The sequence below is a fragment of the Notolepis coatsorum genome, assembly GCF_963971535.1.
Source record: "Notolepis coatsorum genome assembly, chromosome: 16".
NCBI lineage: Eukaryota > Metazoa > Chordata > Actinopteri > Aulopiformes > Paralepididae > Notolepis > Notolepis coatsorum.
The window spans coordinates 37,172,614-37,193,948 of record NC_140180.1 but is presented as its reverse complement, the minus strand read 5'-3'; the positions used below and the strand labels follow the sequence as shown (position 1 = coordinate 37,193,948).

At 44.4% G+C, this 21,335-nt stretch overlaps 1 protein-coding gene across 1 annotated transcript in view; it reads left to right on the top strand.

The window, feature by feature from the left end:
* The window catches only part of pcdh1b (protocadherin 1b), a 26,298-nt gene extending 16,983 nt beyond the window's left edge, over window positions 1-9,315 (top strand). Inside the window, 5 exon segments of the mRNA XM_084331583.1 lie at window positions 1,750-1,976; window positions 1,979-2,064; window positions 2,066-2,090; window positions 2,092-2,586; window positions 5,200-9,315. Of these exon segments, the coding sequence (XP_084187709.1) occupies window positions 1,848-1,976; window positions 1,979-2,064; window positions 2,066-2,090; window positions 2,092-2,586; window positions 5,200-7,452 (2,988 nt within the window). The 5' untranslated portion in view covers window positions 1,750-1,847 and the 3' untranslated portion in view covers window positions 7,453-9,315.
* Window positions 9,316-21,335: the final 12,020 nt, after the last annotated feature.

Below are 21,335 nucleotides of genomic sequence, written 5' to 3'. Positions count from 1 at the left end.
ATTAGATTAGAATCCTCTCTCTCTTCTCTCTCTCCTCTCTCTCTCTCTCTCTCTCTCTCTCTCTCTCTCTCTCTCTCTCTCTCTCTCTTCTCTCTCTCTCTCTCTCTCTCTCTCTCCTCCTCTGTGCGTAGTGTCCGATTCTCTCGCCTCATTAAATGTCCCTCACAGACACCAGGGGACCAGAGACTTTCAAGAAAGGTTTTCGTCTTCCTCTTATCTTTTCAAAGTATGCAACACACACACACACACACACACACACACACACACACACACACACACACACACACACACACACACACACACACACACACACACACACACACACACACACACACACACGCACACACACACACGCACACACACCTCCACATCTGCAGCTCAATTATTATTTAACTGTAGAAATGGTCACAGAAGCTATGCACACAGGGAAGCTTACAGTATTCTTCCTGTCAAGTGGAGATGACTCAGAATTATAGTAGCGGTCGGTCATACCTGGATGCAAATAGGCCTGAGGAGGATAAACCCATATCTCCATCATCCATTCATCCATTCATTCAGTCAATCATTAATTTGTTCATTTGTTTATTCACTCAACATGCCAGACCAGATTGTAGCATGGAGTGGATGCGGTTGCGTGTGTGTGCGTGTGTGTGTGTGTATGTGTGTGTGGGGGGGGGGGGGGGTGAGAGAAACTCTACAGATTAACCCTCTGTGACCTGTCTTATTTTCCCCTTAGTGGCAGTGAGATCTTCCACTGGAGAATATGTACCATGTGAGATGAAAGGCGGCCGGGGGAGGAGGGGGAGAGATAGAGGGGAGGAGGGTGGCCAGCTACTGTATGAAAACAGGAATCAAGGCCCCTGCGCTGGAATAGAACAGTAATTAATATAAGACAGAGGCGGTTACGAATCAAAAGGCGCCCTGCTTTGTGCAAATTATCTGTGTGAGGGAAAAAAACAGAGTCCTTGATTACAGCTTAGAGCTGCAGTCCAGATCCCATCAGCTCAAAAAACAAAAGGCCGATTTTCTGGCACAGTATAGCCTACGAGTCCGCTCGCTTGCCAATTTGGTGATTGGTTTACTTTCAAAGGGAATCAAAACAAGTGGGTTAAATGCACTACATGTGTTTACTTACTTATATCTTTGTCAAAGCCAGAGATTGGCTCCTGGAGTGCGGTATAACTGTAATATTTTAGGAATCCTCAATAGTTGGAGAGACATGGTGGGGTGACTTTCTGCAGTTTAGACATGGCCTGGAACTTTTTTAAGCATAGGTCTTGGACAGACAATAATTTCGGGCCCTTCTAATTGCTCAGAGATGCCGGGTGCCATGGGAGTGTCCGCAGAGAGTTTGCAATATTTAAAAATACCTCGCTTTTATTATAGACCTCGGATTATTATTATTATTATTATTTTTTGTCAACGGTGGTTGGTGCAGGGGTTTGGGGGTATAGGATTTTCTTTTTTTAATGACACAAGGGGCAAGCCAATGCTTGTAGTTGGCAAAGAATTTAAATTATGTTTTATGTGCATTGTATGCCCGTACCTGTGCCTTTCATCCAAAAATGAAATAAAAATATATAATAATTTTTTTTAAGACCTCGCTGAATAGATATCGACTCCAAATTCCACGTCAACTTTCTTTAAAAGATTTCTTGGCAATGCCTCAACCTTTTTTGTGGATGATGTATAGGGGGGCCCTGACTAATTGCGTTGTTGTTTTTCTCTCTCTTGTTTCCTTTCTCCCAGACGGATGCTGTGCCAGTCGGGTGGAGATATGAATCTGAGGTGGGAGATGAGGCTGGTACTGTCAGCTGTCCTGCTGGTGTTCTGTGGCGCCTCCCCGAATGACATCCTGTACCGGCTGCCCCGAGGAGCAGCCGCCCAACACCCTCATCGGCAGCCTGGCGGCGGACGAGGGCCTGCCCGATTCCGGCCACCTGTACAAACTGGAGGTAGGCTCCCCTTACCTGCGGGTGTGCACGGCAAGACCGGAGACATCTACACCACCGAGATACCCATCGACCGTGAGACGCTGAGAGACTGCCGCAATGTGTACGAGGGTGGAGTGTTTCCTGGAGTTCGAGGTGGTCCATCACGGACATGATCAAGGGGATCGGCCTGGGCCCTCGGCTGATTGAGGGCCGCATCGAGGTATTGGATGTCAATGACAACACGCCGCAGTTCTCCTCGCCCATCCTCACCCTGTCGATCCCGGAGAACACACACATCGGCGCTCTCTTCTCCATCCCCATGGCCCACGACAAGGACTCGGGCCTCAACGCGGTGGCCGAGTACTCGCTGACCACCGGGCCGGACGCGGACCAGCTCTTCAGCCTGCAGGTGGCCGAGGATACGGACGAGAAGCTGCCGCAGCTCATCGTCATGGGCAACCTGGACCGCGAGCGGAAGGACTCTTATGACCTGAACATCCGCGTGGAGGACGGTGGCAACCCGCCGCGGGCGAGCAGCGCCCTGCTCAGAGTCACCGTCACGGACCAGAACGACAACGTGCCCAAGTTCGAGAGGAGCCTCTATGAGGCTGAGCTGTCGGAGAACAGCCCGACCGGGCACTCTGTCCTGCAGGTGAGATGCACGTGTACACACACACACACACACACACACACACACACACACACACACACACACACACACACACACACACACACACACACACACACACACACACACACACACACACACACACACACACACACACACACACACACACACACACACACACACACACACACACACCCAGACAAACACACACACATACACAGACACAGACAAACACACACCTAGACAAACACGTACACAGACAAACACACACACATACACAGACAGACAAACACACACACGTACACAGACACACACACACACGCACACACACAGACAAACACACACACACACACACACACACACACACACACACACACACACACACACACAACACACACACACACACACACACACACACACACACACACAATGCAGAGAGAGGTAATATTGTCCTTTGTTTTTACCACTTTGTGATCAAAGTATTTAAAACAGAAACATTTTAAACCATTGAATTACACACAGTATTATGTTTCTATACCACTAGAAGGCGTTTAGACTGCAGCATGTGAGGGAGCTGGTAAACTAGCATGATAGTTCAAGAGCACTCAAGCCTCCCTCATAGCATGACAAGCAACCTTGTTTCATTAGGGGCCTCGTCTTCCCACTGGGGCCTGGGCAATGATCCAGAACAATGGGGTTATGGTTAAAGAAACAAGTGAAGTCAAATCATAAGCGCCACTGCCAATTGATTTCCCTTCTTTAAACACCAGATGTTACAGAACACAAGTTAATTATTGACAAGTTCCTAGAATTGCATATTGAGTTGCAGCATGTGAGCACAGCCGCCACTATGATTAGGCACAGCGGCTCTTGAGTTGGCTCTTTTCCAGGGTCAATTTGAGGCAAGTGCGTCCAGGCATAAAATGGGTATAAATACTGTTAGTCAACAATCTCCTAGTCAACAATTAGTCGGCACAATCTAGTTATTCTCAATGGGTGTGTTGAGTATGCAGCAGCAAACGAACAGTGGGAGTAAAAGTGGTCTAATTGAAGTCTTAAGCAGGTCAGGAGTGTCAATCAAGCATTTATGCTGCCTCAAAAGAGCCACTCTTCAAATGCACCCTACAATTTCTCTGGGTTTCCAGTGACAGATGTAATAGAATGAGTCACATATAGAGCAATAATGCCAATAAGCTCCATGGATAATCTCCTGACGGAGTCAGATTCAGTCACACATGGTGCGGTGGAGGGTTAGCTGGCCCCTATTTGAGGAAGTGATATAGTGCCATGTGATATATCCCCCAAGGTGTGTATGAGGACAAGTGATGCCATAAAATCACATTGCCAAGGTGGGTACTTGGCACGTCTGACGGCACGTGTGACATACATTATTGCAATTGGACCAAGGTTGTACTCAACATCTCGGGAGAATCGCAAGTTAACATGTAGTCTAAGTGCTGCACTTACATGACCTAGTAATTTCTATGACCCCACTTTAACACCTGCTGATCTACTAAATCAATCAGACCTGAGCTCATAGTCGCCACACTTCTGAAAGTAGCAGTACTGGTCTACATCACATCCAATGTACTATACACACAAGACTTATGATCATAACTCTTACATTAAGATGCTTGATGAATTCAGGCCCTGGACATATGATTGTATCATATTGATTAGTTGATTGATTGATTGATTGGTTCTGAGAGGACATGGTTGATAGTGTGTAATTAATTATTTAATCAATGCATTTGTGTCCTCAGTATATGAAGCTGAATCTTGGCACACTTCCTAAGGAGGGCCAAGCTAATTGATTGTCACCAGTGTCTGTCACTCCTCCATCCTCTTCTAAGGGCTTTTTGATAATGAGAGGAACATTAACACAATCACTCATCTGCCCATTAGATGTCAATGACGCATTTGACAATCACAGGATGTTTATATGGACATGGGGGTGTGCACTTAGTTTTCATAAGCCACTATGTATTATGCATGAACTAAAAAAGAAAAGAAAAATATCAATAAAGCAAAGCTTTGTAGTAATTATATGTATCATATATAACATGAATGACATTTTATTACATAGTAATGGGTAGGGCTGTACCGAATGAAATTTTTTAACATTCGAAGCTTCTATTGAAGTATTCAAACGAAGCTTCGAATGTCTGTCGTCATATTTTATGACGCAATCCAAATCTTTTTTCTTTTTTAAATTTAAATCCTCAATTTGAATAAAGTGATTAATCTGATTAAATTTGTCTTTTTTTTTTTTTTTTTTCAACTTTCTTTAATGAATATAACTCATCAATTTTGTCAACATATATAATCCAATAAGGGCATGGTTGGTACCAAAGCGTTGGGAGTGCCAAGCGGATGCTACATTATTTATTTATTTATTTACAAAAAATGTATGACTAGTCATATACTATAATATTAGTGTAGCCTAATCATTATCTGCAACTGTGAAGAAAAACCCCATTGGTTTAAACAGAATGAATAGACACATTCGGTACAGCCCTAGTAATGGTGTTACTACACGCAATTAAGAAAATGTGTGTATACAGCAAACAAGCTTGGACCTTGTTTTATTTGTCCTGCTAATAATTCAAAACGTCTCCACTTGTCTGTGTCCTGCAGGTTAGAGCCAATGACGCTGACACAGGCACCAACGGTGAGATTGACTACAGCCTTCACGGGGCATCTGAGACTGTTCAGAGACTCCTCCGCATCGATCGCTCGACAGGCATAATCTACGTCAGGGGCCTGGTGGACCGTGAGGAGGAGAACTTCCTCAAATTCTCTGTGGTGGCCAAAGACCGTGGTCCCAACTCCAAGAGCTCAAAGGTCACGGTGACCATCAACATCAGGGACCAGAATGACAATGCACCGGCCATCGAGATTCGTGGAATTGGCCTCGTCATACACCAGGACGGCGTGGCCAACATCTCAGAGGACATGCCCATCGGGACTCCCGTGGCTCTGGTTCAGGTGTCGGACCGCGACGAGGGCGAGAACGCTGTAGTCACCTGTGTGGTGGCTGGTGACGTACCATTCCAGCTGCGACCCGCTAGCGAGTCGGCCAATGACCGCAAGAGGAAGTATTTCCTGCAGACCACCACTCTGCTGGACTATGAGCGCGTCAAGGATTACAGGATCGAGATTGTTGCAGTGGACTCTGGTAACCCAGCCCTGTCCAGCACAAATTCCCTCAAAGTCCAGGTGACAGACATGAATGACAACATTCCCATCTTTTCCCCGACAATGCTGGAGGTGGACTTTGCTGAGGGTAACCAACCGGGTGACAAGGTTCTCGACGTAGTGGCGAGTGATGCGGACAGCGGCACCAATGCTGAGCTGACCTATAGCATTATTGAAGCCTCAGCTACCAAGCTTTTTGAAATCGACCCCAACACTGGTGAAGTGCGCGTGAAGAACCTGCTGGATCGGGAAGACACAGAGCGCTATGAGTTCCATGTGGCAGCTGCAGACAAGGGTGTTCCCAGCAAGACGGGCACATCCACAGTGGTGATCAATGTTCTTGACCGTAACGACAATGACCCCAAGTTTATGTTGAGTGGCTACAGCTTCTCTGTCTCAGAGAACATGGTTCCGCTCAACCCTGTTGGCGTTGTTACAGTCACTGATGCCGATAAAGGTGAGAATGCCAGGGTGAGGCTCTATGTCGAGCCGGACAATGGCAAGTTTGTCATCCAGAATGGCACTGGCACCATCCTGTCCAGTATCTCCTTTGACCGGGAAAAGGAGAGCACCTACACCTTCCGCCTCAAGGCTGTGGATGCCGGGGACCCACCCAGGTCTTCCTACGTAGGGGTGACCATCAACGTCTTAGATGAGAACGACAATGCCCCCTACGTAACCAAGCCGTCCAATTCCACCTACAAATTCCTACCACCTGTTACTGCTCCAGAAACCCGTGTGGAAGTAGTGGAGGCAGAAGACATAGATGCAGGGCCCAACGCTGAGCTTGTGTACAGCATCACTGGCGGCAACCCACATGGACTGTTCCACATCTCGCCTACCAGTGGGGAGATCACACTGGCTCAGGAGTTCACCCGCAAACACAATGGCCTGCACCGCCTGGTTGTGAAGGTCACTGACAAGGGCAAACCCCCTCGCCACACCACCGCCCTGGTCCATATTTTTGTCAATGATACCATTGGCAACGTCACCCTCATAGAGTCCCTAGTAGGACACAGCCTTTACACTCCCCTGACAACAGACATTGCCGGCGACCCTAACTATGCCCAGGCCCAGCGCAGCAACATCCTGTACGGCAGCTTGGCAGGCATCGCTGGGGTCATCCTGGTCATTGTGGCCGTAGTGGTGATCAGATATCGCCTGCAAAAAGACACCATGAGTGGCTACCAGGCTGGCAAGAAAGAGAGCAAGGACCTGTATGCACCTAAACAAGGGCCCAAGAATGGCAAGGGGAAAAAGAGCAAAAAGGGGAAGGCTCCCAAACCTGCTAAGCCTGTGGAAGAGGATGAGGAGGCCAGCCTTCAAAAGGGCCTTAAGTTCAACCTCATCAATGACAACGTCAATGACAGCCCCCGAATCCATCTGCCCCTGAACTACCCCCCAGGGAGCCCCGACCTGGGCAGACACTACCGCTCTAACTCCCCCCTGCCCTCCATCCAGCTGCAGCCCCAGTCCCCCTCTGCCTCCAAGAAGCACCAAGCCGTACAAGACCTGCCCGCCACCAACACCTTTGTGGGCACAGGCGACAACAACTCAACAGGCTCGGACCAATATTCGGATTACAGCTACAAGGCCAACCCGCCGAAATACAGCAGCAAACAGGTAGGCGACTACTTCGCAAACACGGCAGGGTACAACAGGAACATCATATGGACCAACCGGGTGTGGTAGAAACACAGGACTGATTCTCACACCAGATCCGCTACTACCAAAGCTGCACTGATTACTCCTAGCTCAAATGTGGCAAAGCACAGCACCACGAGCACCACCACCCACTTCTCAGACCAGCGCAGGCTTGCCTTTTTCAACTTTTTCTTTCTGTTTTGGTTCTGTTCATGTTTATATTTTTTCACATCATTAAAACGGACTCAACCACAAGTTCACACCTAGAAGGGTATTTTATTTAAGTTATTTTTCACCTTTTCAGGGTGGGTTAAATGAAGGAATTCGTGTTTTTGTTTTTGTTTATTCCAAAGTGGCATATTTCTGATTGGGCATTGGGAGTTTACTCACATATACATTTAAGTTTGAATGTGTTTTTGGAGAGGCAATTTGATTTTAGAGCCCTTCTTTGTGGCAGGATCATTATCATACCACCCCCTTTCTCACCCACAGAAGACTATCCAAGTGTGACAAGGAGCAATGCAAATTCCTCAGACTTTTTTATTGTCTCTTGGCTATACCTTTGGATATGAAAATATTGGCTGAATAGCACTTTTGAGTGTTTTCACAAAGTTAATAAGAATTGAAGTCATAGGCTTACAGAGACAGCCAAAAGGGTGATGCCGGGGGGAGGGGAGGGGGTGTTGGTGGGTGTAAAGGTTAGGAAAGCACACTTTACTATGAAGGAAAGGTCCACTGAGTGCCCACTGTTTCTGGAACCCTGCCCCCCACACATCCTGTCAGGCTAGTTGAAAGATGACATTTAATTACGCCGTCTTCATTTTCCAGGGCTTAAGTAAATTGTTTGCACAGATTAATTGCAGGTAATTCCGGGAGACCCGCTTCGCCTACACACACACACACAGAGAGTGCCTTGCTATATTTAATGTACATATGTGGGGTCATTAACTGCATGCTTATAATGAGCTATTCCATGTCTGGTCCGTGGTAAAGGCACATTTTACGAGTTATGGACATGTGGCCCCGGCAAGCTGTGAATAATGTCAGATCCACTGTGAAGCGGCTCAGAAAAGAAAGAGACTGATCTTGATTGCATTCCGCAGCCACAGTGTGAGTCAGTGTACCAAAAAGAAGAAAAAAATATTGCTTTGTCGTACTTCTTGAACAGTTCCTATCACTTTGGAGACAATCACGAGATATAGTAGGCTAAAATGCAATTTGTACATAATGTGAATAACAAACTTATTTTTTTGCTGTTATTTTGTTTTGTTTTGTTATTGTTTTTTCATAATGTGTTTGTTCTGATTGCAAAATTTTTTGTTGTGTGTGTGCTTTATACACAGTGAGAGGGAGCATATTCATTGTCTTTGCATAAGTAAATCACGCATATGTCTTTAGTAATGACTGTGCACCATCAAAATATCCCATCCTGAACCAAAGAAACCCCATACTCTGTCTTGCATATTCATGCAGCACTGTACTGTTATTTTAATGTTTTATGAAGCTGCATATTAGAGCCCCCCATCCCCATCCCCACCCACGGTTTTGACACAGTTCATTTGGTGTCTGGTTCATCATCTGTGACACAAGGGACTTGTGATGTTCACAGTTAGGTGAACGCTCCTTGCAGGTCACGTTCAAGTGGGTTCATATTTAGCCTATTAAATCAGGCTATGGTTAATAGACAATGGTAATTTAGAAAAAGCCCCAGAGGCATTTTGGTTCAGCAACTGTGTTCCGTGTGTATCATCTGTGTGTTCAACTGTATTTAAAGCTGCAGTTATCCCCATTTTATTGACAACACTTTTAATTGCTTCTGTTATGATCTGTTTTACATCCATATTTGCAAAGATAATGTACTTCTGGGGAGAAAAATGTACAGGTTTTTTTTCTACAGCTAAATTTCAATAAAAGTTTTGTTGAAATGGTAAAAAAAAAAAAAAGCGCCACTCTCTGTGCATTCAATGGGCTTTGGCTAAAGTGGGATTGTTCCAGGGATTATAAATCTCCAAATGGGAAGCGAACGCTTGAGGTACAGTATTCCATTTTCATTCTCATACTGTCTTTGTTAACAACCACTAACATCCCATATTAACACACAACAAAGCTAACGTCGACTAATCGCTTGCAAAAATCACCAATGCCTGTTTCAGTTTTGCATCCACTTATTAATGACAATACCTAAGAGCTTAACCTGCTTCCAGTCGGCATGGGGAAAACTGCCTTTTTCTAAAATGTCACAGACGAATCTATACTCAAACCCAATGCTATTCCTGGTATCTTTCCCCAAAATATTGGATTATTTTAGCCTAATAACTGAATAAGCCCCCCCCCCTAACAATACACTCTTTTGTTTAGGCTGTTTTGTGAGTGCTGTTAACGGTGAGCATGAGGTGATTTAACCCTTTCACTACCACACTACAGAAGGTTAACCCTTTACTATCACACTACAGACAGTTAACCGTCTGTAGTGTGATAGTAAAGGGTTAACCTTCTGTAGTGTGGCAGTGAAAGGGATAACCTTCTGTATTGTCACAGTGAAAGGGTCAATGTCAAACCCCTGCTCTTGGCCTAAACTGCGCTATTGTCCCTCCAATCACAATGGAACACAGGGAAGAACCCCCACCTCAAACCCCCTTCCACGTCATCGTAACTTTATGACATCTGTCTTTGTGTTACAAGTGTGATGTCAAACAATGGGCAACAAAAACAATGGTGCATTCCAGACCGCCAGGTTTATTTCCGACAAGTCCCGACAGCTACAATAACGGTTGAGAGAGAGGGGGGGGGGGGGGGGGGGGGGGGGGGGGAGCAGGTGTTGGCGTTGTGGGGATTGTCACACGCTGAGAGCTGAGGGCACAGGGGTCACGGTAAGGTGGAATGTAGGAAGATAGAAAAATATGGAGGAAATAATGGCTCCAGTCAGATGGGAAATGTTAAAGTATCGTACCAGAGGCTTAATATTATCGTATGTTGAGGAGAATCATCGTACGATAACAACTAAAAGCTATAGTAGTAGACTATAACAACATGAATTGTAGCCTGTTCAGTGTGTCCATGGAAATGAGATAAATACCATTTTTGGTATTATCAGCTCAAGTTCAACCGTTGTGCAATCTCCAAATAAGCTGTCCGTAACCCTGATTTCCATTACGCAAATGTGTCCCCATCTAAACAATGACAGGTAGGAACTAAAATTACTTTTGGGATGTGAATAAGTAAATTGATTACAACTACTGATACTAAAGTGTCACAAAATGGTCAAATGATCATACATTATGGGACTCTTGGCATTGTTGATCGTACATTGTACAGAGGGCAAAATTGTCATACAAATATGATATTCATCATACATCTGGCAATGCTGGCTCCAGTTAAACCTTTGCTAGAGAACTTCGGACCACCCCGCCCACAAACTACAAGTCCCTCAACACCTCGCCCCCACTCCTCCCCCCATAATCCCAACATTAAAATCCTCCTGTGTCCCAACTGCTTAAAGCAGCTACTAGGAACTTTCAATTCATGTTGATTTTGACATCCCCTGTGTACAAAAGTGTTTCCCAGAATAAAGACTGCATCTCCCATGAGCACCACCGCCTTGTGTCACAAAGATCTTGATCTGGCTAGCGCGTGTATTTGTTTTTTACTTATTTTTTTTAACAATTTTTTATTTTATTTCCTCTCAACTTTATACAAACTACTGCCAACTGCTTAGTGCATGTTGGTCATCAAGCTCATAATCACAGAAAGCGTTGTGGTAATTGCTTGACAAATGCAGCTAATGTTAGCTATCTAACATTAGCTACATTCAAATAACGTTAGCTACCTTCAAATAACGTTAGCTACATTCAACTAACATTAGCTAGCTTTGTTTTAGCCACCAACATAAATTAATATATTGATGTAAAACCATGTCCGCAATGTATTTCATAAATACAATAGACATATTACATACCTGTCAAGGAGGGAGAAGGCCAATTCAGGATCGGTTTTGAATCCTTTCAATTCCCGCAATTCTCTCCATCTCTTGAGTGACTGAACAAGGTTGACTGGTGTTTTTCGACTGTGCTCGAAAACTAAACTTTGCCTTGGGAAATGTGAACAATAGGCTCCTCCGGTCTGCCGTCACCATCAGATTTGGAGGGGAATCGGACCTGGGGACAGGCATTTAGAATAACTAAATAGGAATAACCAATCTGGTCTCATTCGCTTATGTACCTCATATATCATCGGTATTAAATTGAGACGTATTTCATAACCAGTTAAACACTCCTAGTAGCTGCTTTAAGCACTCTGCCCACAGCTTTTGCCATCGTCATGGAACCAAAATGACCTGTGTGTATGTGTGTGTGTGTGTGTGCTGACTCAGCCTGAGCTGCCGCAGGTGGGAGGGGGTACGGTGAGAGGGTCTAGCGCCGGAGGGCACGCGCCAATTTGCCTCTATGTGCCAGACTGCATAGCCCTTAACTCTAACCAAACACACTATTCTTTTATGTAAATGCCAAAAGTTCTTGTCTATTCATTTATTCAGAGAGAGAGAGAGAGGCCCTCAAACCCAACTAGCGCTTGTTTCCCCCGACTGTTCAGACATTCCCATCATTGCATCTCATATGAATCACACGTGCACACAGAGATAATTGTATCATCCCTCTGCAGGGCGCCCACTAATAAGAGCCGGGGAGGCAGTACAATACCGTACCTCCAGTGTTTGTCACTTCCCCCTGGTACTCTGCCCTTTGAAGTAAAAGGGGGGGGGGGGCTACTGCAGCCTTAAAAAAGTGTTTAGCCCTGTTTGTGTGTAGTCAGTCATACATTTGATGTTTACGTGCATGTGTGTGTGCGTTATTATGTGCGGTTGAAAGAGTCGGAGTTCGCTGTGCATGTCAGAGCGCCAGTGGGAGAGCATGCGTGTTGTGTGTGTGTGTGTGCGTCGTGCACTGGCTGCTGTTGCTTGTCACTTAGCTATACGTGAACTCACAGCTCTAGTGTCTGACCTGGAACGGAGGGGAGTTGCAGCCCCTTTGCAACTCGACGGCCATAAAGATGTATTCATTCAGACAACCGCTAGTTTGTGTCAGCAGAGCCATTTCTTTAGCCGTCTCGACCTCCCCCTCCCCCCCCACCTCTTTCTTTCCTGATGAAGTGGCGGTGGAAGTGATGGTTTCCAAAGGCATAATGGCACACTGTAATGTCAGGGAGAGAGCGGAAACAGAGAGAGATGGAGAGAGAGAGAGAGAGAGAGGGGAAGGAAAAGTGAGTTTCTCTTCCTCAGCTGAGAAAGAAAGGTTGCTTCACTCAAACTGGGTTTGAAGGGGTGAGACTGCACTGAAAGGGACCTGAGCCATGCGCCGCAATAATGCTCTCCATCTCCCAGAGTGCCTATAGGAGATATCAGTGCCTTCCCCTACCGTTTCCCCTCTCCCTCTATCTCCATCGCTCTTTTGAATTCCTCTCCTCACTCACTTTATCTGGTCTCCCTCTTGAGTTTCTCTGCATCTCCCTCTTCTACCATCGCCTCGTTCCTCCCTCTCTCTCCGTCTTTCATCTCTAACCCTTCCTCTTAGCTCGTCCCTCTCTCCAGACCTCCCCCATCTCCTCCATTGACCCTCCCCCCACCGGCCATTAACCTTTTTCAGTTGTCATTTTCTGCCTCCAAGACTCTCAATTGCTCTCACTTACTTCATCTTCCTCTCACATGTTCATCCATCCTTTTCCCCTTCCCCACTCTCTCTCTCTCTGTCTCTCTCCCTCCCTCCCTCCCTCTCTCTCTCTCTCTCTCTCTCTCTCTCTCTCTCTCTCTCTCTCTCTCTCTCTCTCTCTCTCTCTCTCTCGCTCTCTCTCTCTCTCTATCTCTCTCTCTCTCTCCCTCCCTCCCTCCCTCCCTCCCTCCAGACAGCATCACTCCATTCTCCTCAGAAGCCAGAAGTCAATTATGGAGAGGAGTTCATTGGCAGATGATATGACCAGGCTTGGTGAAGCGGGCCACTGTACTTTTTTATGTTCCCGTCTCCCTGACCTGAATACCATCCTTATCTTGTTCCCCTGCGTGTTAGCCAATGTTTGATAGACTCACTCTCTTAATAAATACCTTGTGTGCTCCGTGTCCAGCCTCCCACTCTGACCTCTCCCAGCCGGGTTTATGTTTAACCAAACCGTACAACGTGACCGGGACAATGTACACTGTGGGCTGTGGCGACACATGCGGAAGAATTAGACAGTAACCTACGTAAGTGTGGAGAAATGGAAGGGGATGACGGCAATTTCCTGCAAAACTTCCAAATAAGAAATCCCCCCCCCCCCCCTGTCGTGGAAGACAGCTAATCGCATGGTGCAAATCTCCCGTAATGGAGTTTCTCCCTTTATTTTTTCAAGCTGTTCTCCTTTTAAATGGGTCTGACACTGCAGTGAGATGTGAGCCATTGCTGCGTTCCCCACAACTGTGTGATATGATCCCTTTGTCTGCATTTTTTCACCAGAGAAGATTGCACCAATTTCAACGTGATACGAGAAGAAAAAAAAAAGGAATACATTTGCGCTTGGCAAATTTTCATCCGCAATCAGGAAGGACCCCGGATCCTGCTATTCTAGCGCTGACTCTGCCAGTGACACCCACGCCTCATCCATTTGATTGGACGAGATCACTCAGCATCTGATACAATGTGACCATTGTTGTGACAATATAAAGTGATCCACTTTCCATATAAAAAGACAATTCTGGTTGTTTGGAAATGTCACCTTCAAGCCCACGAGGAAAAGACTACAATAAAACATTTTAAATCACTATCCATGCTCTCCATAGCATGAAGCATCTCATTGGAACTCCTGTTTGTCACAATGCGCCATCACAGTTGATATAGCAATGATGTATGAACAGGATATGTTGCACCATTTCAGCTTTGCTTCAGAAGGCAATTTATTTTTAAATGTATATTGTTTATAAAAAAAAGCCTGCACTGTACTCACGCCTTCGCATTCATTGAGAACCCTTTTGGGGAGAACGTCATCAAAGTAATCTCGCCAGGCATCTCAACGAGGAAATGAATGGAGCGTTAGTTTTTTCAGTCGTGCTTACCAGTACTGTGTAGGGTTGAGTGAGAGTAGCAATGGTGATATTACGGTCATAATATTTAGTCATTTTGAGTCAGCAAATGCACTTTGAGAGTAATTGCTAAGTTTGGTAGTAAAATGAGCCATGCCTGCAATGATACCCTAACTTCCCTTTGGTGGTGAGCTTCCTGAATTTCCCCAAGGGGATCAATAAAGGAATATATTATCTTATCTTAAAATCAATGGACACTGGAAAACTCAGAAATGTAAGATATACCTGCCCTAGGTTAGAACATCTTCCAGAAAATGGTGCTATTGAATGAACATACATTTTAAGTTTTAATTTCCCTGTAATTCCATGCTCCGTTCATTTCCTCTTTGAGCTGCCTGGCGAGATTACTTTGATGACATTCTACCCAAAAGGGCTTGAAGCACGTTTTCAATGAATGCACAGGCATGAGTACAGTACAGGCATGTTTTTTCTAACATGATGTAGCACCCCCCCCCCCCCCCCTAAACAATATACATTTCCAAAAAGATGGCCGTTGTTCCCATTTAATAACGCTGACGGCAGGGGCGGATTTAGGATTGTAGGAGATCCGGGGCTTAGCCCAGACGGGCCCCCCCCCCCCTTTTTTTTTTTTTTTTTTATTATTATTATTATTATTATTATTTTTTTGTTGTTATTGTTTTTTTTTTTTTTTTTTTTTTGAGGCAAGTGGTGGTTTGGAGGGGGTCAGGCACGACCCCCTCCACGACAGATTTTTTTTGAATTTAATGAACCTGTACGTGCAATTTCCTGCAATATAGAGCCTTCAATCTTGACCAATAAAGCTGCTCTTTTCACTATAAAACTCAGTTAACCATAACGTAGTTATGGTTAGATTTATATATTGGGGGGGGGATATATCATATTTTTCATATAATCAAAAAGTGGTGGAGCAAGATCATACCTTTGCTCCCCCAAGTTCAATAGTGGGAGAGCAGAGATGCTCCGAATGCTCTTATGGCCAGGCGTCTATGATTCACTGATACAAAGTAAAATAGTGCAGTGCAATAAAATAGTTAGTAAAATAGAATAAAATAATGCAATAGTGCATTGCAATAAAATAGTTATCGTATTTTTTCGGGAGGCCGGTAAGGAGTGCATTACAGTAGTCGAGTTGGCTTGAGATAAAGGCATGGATCTGGTTTTCAGCGTCCTTTTGATTTATAAATGGCCGTACTTTACCTATGTTTCTAAGGTGGAAGAATTAAGTTTTTGTCAACTTGTTGATTGTGATTTAAAGCTTAGGTCTGAGTCTACCATAACACCAAGACTTAACTCACTCAAATACAGTTAGCAGCTGGATAGACCACAGATGGAAATTAGCTTCTGCTAAATCTGGTGCAAACATATTTTCATGTAACAATGATGAATTGTAAAAAAAAAAATTGTAAAAAAAAAGAAAAAAAAATCATTTTTTTTAATTTTTTTAATTTTTTTTTTAAATAGATTCGGGGCTTTTCAGAATACATCCGGGGCTTGAGCCCAGGTAGCCACCCCCTAGCTCCGCCCCTGGCTGACGGGGTGAGACGTTATCACTCGAGGACATTGGACAACATGAGGGTCTCCAACCGTTCGTATAGAGGAATGTGGCCGCTTCCCTACGTCTGTTTTTCTTTCCCCTTGTGCATGGAGTCAGGGCCGGCTGGAACACGTACCGTATCATCTGCGTGTTTGAGAGAGGAGAGGGTTGTCTTGTCACACAAAGGAGACCTTCAGCCTTTTTTATTTTTTTGTAATACACAGATTCTTCAGCACAAGCATCACTCACCGGTAGATAATCAGTTCAGCCTTGTGTGCGTATGTGCAGGTGTGTGTTTGTGTATCTGTGTGTGTGTACTCAGTATACACACACACCCACGTATGGGCGTCCCTGTTTCTCATGGAAAAGACACGTGTGCCAGTGCGTTGTTGCCCCGAGGGCTCTAACAGTTGTGTGAGAGACTGACAGGTGAATCGACGAGACAGAAAGCTCCCCTGTCTGGTCCTGAGAGGAGCTTTGTCCCTTATCGAGGGCCCCATTCGACCTTTAACCCCCTCAACAAACAGTCCTATGGTGGAAAGGTCACAGACATTAGTCTAAATAAGAGACACCATCAACAGCCCAAAGTCGGTGGAGTCGGCCATCTTTTTTTTAGGACAACAATGGAAAACGTGTTGGTTTAGGACCATTACGCCGTTCACCAAACTGCTCCCGGGGATGTGGACGGTTTTAATTTCCGCATACAATTATTAGAAACGGATCTTAAATTAATAGCTGGAAAGTTTCATGTCTTTTTTTATACACTATGAGTGCACTTCACACGCGTGCACTGGTTACCCGAGGCGATATGCATAAATACCATCCAGTTGAGAGTAGCTTTAGAAGTAAAGGGCCTTTAAAAAGAAATCTGCTGCCATTGATCAAATAGGGGTTCCCAAACATTTTCATTAATACTCCGAAATATACACATTAGGATATTTGTTCCTAGATATGATTTGGTGAGTTACACATTTTCATAAACTGGGGAAGGGGGATACTTTATAAAGGAATCCAAATGAGTGCTGAACAGCCTGAACACTTCATCCACTGGAGTTATGAGTTGAGCGTGAGAGGTATGACTGCTCATATCTGTGTGAATGTGTGGAACAAACAAAACAGCAACAACAGAACTTGTGTCCATATTGAATTTTGTGCATATGAAATGTATCTTTCCAAAACACTGTATATCCAGACAAATGTCTTAGATAATATAATTATTAGGGCTGTCAATTGATTAGAATATTGAATCACACATTTTCTGTAAAAATAATTACCTTAAAGACAAAAGTATTTAATACTTTTATTAACATGGGAGTGGACATATATGCTTGCGTTATGCAAATGTTTATTAAATAAGATAAATAACCAAAATGACTAATATTGTCATTTCACCATGTGAGAGGTTATTTTCATTGTCTGGGCATATTGTTCAGAAGTAGCGAGCTGCCCTGTCGTCTGACAATGAAAACAAGCTTGTCTGTTTAAGTAACTGGCTCAGGGGAAATTAATAGTATAAGTATAGGAGGAGGGAGACAGAGGGGAGGCACACGCACACACAGGGAGAGAGTAAGAGAGGGGGGGGAGTGATAGAGAGATACATACAGGGGGAGAGAGAGGCTACAGAGAAAGGGACAGACACATACATACAAGAAATACATGTCAGTAGTTAAAATGTACTCAGAAATGTTATTTTGGTCTAATCTAATTAATTCAATTCAAACTTTAATACAGACTCATGGTCCAGATAAAAAAATAAAACATACACAACATATATAAAATTACACACAACAGGCAAAAATAACATCACTTAAATTAAAATACACATCAACGTCCCACAAATAGACAACTGTGCCAATGTCTCCACATAGATGAGTGGTAACGTGTGGCACTGAACCTAATGTCCGTTAATTTCCAGAGTCAAAATGTTAAAAAGATTAGTGGCGTTAATATGAATTTGCGTTAACACGTTATTAATGTGTGATCTTTGACAGTGCTAATAATTATATATGGACAGCAGGTTGGTTAGGTCCATAATAGAGTTAGGAACCAACGATCCATATGATTTAGAGTTAGGAACCAACGGCCCATATGTTATAGAGTTAGGAACCAACGGTCCATATGATTTCAAGTTAGGAACCAATGGTTTGGGAATGGGATCTACCATGACTTTGAGAGGCTGTCATACTGTCACACAGGAATGCCAATGGCCCCCAAATGAAGGGCTTGGAGCCCTGGTTGTACTGCAGTAGTTGTTAGAAACGCTTTGAACCCTAGTTGCCCGCTGTTCTACAGAGAAAATCATCTTTGTGTGTGTGGGGACAACATTTTTGACGTTGTGGGGTCATTGGCTGGACCCCACATGGTAAATTAGCAATTTTAGTTTAGGGATTATGGTTATGGTTAAGGTTAGGTTTAAATTAAGTGAAAATAAATAATGTGTTATTAACCACCCAGCCAAATTTGAATGATTCAAATCATTAATTGTTTTAGCATTTTCCCTTCACGTACATGATACAGTTAGCATTAGCTTTGCTACACTTTTCAGCTACTATCAACTCTGGGAGAACCACGCTAATGCAATCTAGTTTTTATATAGTGTTAGGGGAGGGATTCGGGAGGATGGCTGCAGTGTCATAGAGCCGTGATTTCAGGTCCGGCCCAAAAAAAACCTGAACACAAAAATGGTGGAAAACAGAGTCTGTCTGAGACTAGCCTCAGGACAATGCCCAGAGCCAGCGGTTTTCCATACAGTGCAAAGAACTGGATTATACGCTGTGAAACTATATAAATTATGTTTACAATCAATCCAAAATGTTTGTATTGCTCATAAACGAGCAAACAGCATTTCACATCTCTCATCCTCAATTAGACAGTGGAACAAGCTGGCCAACATATCATCTTGATTTGATATTTGAAAAATCTCATATTTCAAAGCTTTATTGAGCAAAAGCTGACCTATTTAACAAATTATGACCACTTAATAAAAGTTTCATACAGGCTAAAACACTGTGAGAAGCACACATTTAATATGAATGTACGACTCTGCTGCAGTCTCACTCAGAGTTGCGCGCCTCCACACTTTTTGGAACAAATTGGACGCACCTCGCAAATTCAGTTAAATCTTGATGAGACAAATGCCTTGTGTGTCTTGTCCTTGGTCGGGAATGAAATTGACAAGAAGGAAGATAATACAGATGTGAATTTGATCCACAACCCATACATTTTCATTTAACTATCAGCTGGAAAAGGCCAATGAACATGCTCGCTGTGTGAATTATGTGAACATTGACGTGCTTGTATTCTCACATGGGCTCAGTTGGTCAATACGAAGACTTGCATTCGTACATACCCCCCCCCCCCGATTAATGTGCAGTTAACGGTTGCCATCGGTTGTGTGATAGTAAAGGGTTAACCTTCTGTGTATTGTCGCAGTGAAAGGGTTAACCGTTTTGGTAGTGCGGCAGTGAAAGGGTTAAGGTCAGGAGTCAAGTGCGTGTGCGAAAGAGACTTCTGTCTGTCCATCTCTCCATTGTGGTAAACTAAACTAGTCAGTGGATTGGTCGAGTGATGAAAGAGAAAACTAGGACAGTCCCCCCCCCCCCTTCCCAAGTCACCCATCCACCACCCATTGTCATGCAATCACACAGACGGTAACGAGGGATGAGGGGGGGAGGGAGGGAGGGATGGAAAGGAGAGGAGGAGGAGAGAGCGGCGTTCGTCCATTAGTTAACATCTGCTCTGGGCCTGTTCCTTAGTCGCTGATTACATTTCCGTCACACACAGACACACACACACACTGTACACACACACACACACACGTGCACGCATACACACACATATTTGAGATGGCCACCAATAGAAATCCCATATAAATATCCGTTGCATTTTACGGTTTAACAATATCCATACATATTTAGCTGCTCAAAATGTTTAATTCTAAAGGCCAGTGAAATGCTTTTGAGAAATACATCAAAGGGCTACATCCATCTAGGTTCCCTTTTTACTCTCTTTACCCATGGATCGTAACATTACTCCAACAACGCCGCGCCCCTGTTGTGCCCTTTAACACCTGGGAGCAGCCGACAGTCTCCTAGCAGTTGGGAGGTTAAGTGCCACACGTGAATTTAATTAGCGACATAATGTAAATGTTCTGCTAAACACCTACCGACAGGGGGGATACATTTGAGGTATTGTTATTCTAAATATCTGCCCACGCCCCCCCCCCCCCCCCCAACCCATCACAATGTGGGCTTGCCTGACTGTAGGGTGGGTTAGTAGGCAGGGGGAGTCAGTTTCTAGTTGTTGTTTTCCTTGAGGAAAAAACAGCCCTTTATGGAGGCTCAACTGTTTATTGACGTCAATAGAGTCGCGTGCACGTGCATCTGTCCACATGCTAGCGTGTGCACTACCTCTCAATTGCCAAATTTAATGGGGGGAGGGTATTCATATTTTAAACATTTAAAAAATTCAGAACTGCAGACTGTGGTGAAATGGTTTGCTGTTAAAGACGGTTTGACTGTTAAACTGACCGATGAATAGCAACGCATCGAGTTTTAAAGTGCATCCCATGTGTCTGGGGCACAGAAGCTAAAGGCAGATATAATCAAATGAGGCTTCACACATGGCGATTAGACAGCCAGAGGAGCGAAGCTTCACCAAACACAGTCCTGTGGCTTCGCACACGCAGGCGGAGAAGCTTAACTAATGAAATACATGTACAACCTATGTTCGCTCTCCCAAATTAATGACGGATTGGAAATAGCAAAAGAACACAAGCGGAGCAGGCAAACTCACTGCCTCGTGAACGACTCGAGATGTGGTATTCCAACTGGAACCAAAGCGGAAATATGCCTGCTAAACTTGACAGTAATACAGCCAAAAGCCCCTCTCATTTACATCAGGATTATTAAATACAAATAAATAAAAAATGGGTTTTTGTATCTCGCTTCTTCTCCTTCCCCCTGCCACACCGCTGTGACGGTGCCTTTTGGGCTCCCCTGGCATGGCGAAGGATGAATAACGCGAGATAATATCTCTCTCTCTCTCTCTCTCTTTTTTATTGGATTCCTTGTTAATTTCTAACGATTATTACAATGATCATCTCCCACAGGGGGCGATCGCGTGTGTCATGATGCCTCCTGTAGAACAACAGCTCTAAGTCACCAAGCATGTAGAGGAGAGAGTGAGAGAAGAAGGGATGGATGGAGGGAGAGAAGAGAGAGTGTGTGCGTGTGTGTGTGTGTGTGTGTGTGTGTGTATGTGTGTGTGTGTGTGTGTGTGTGTGTGTGTGTGTGTGTGTGTGTGTGTGTGTGTGTG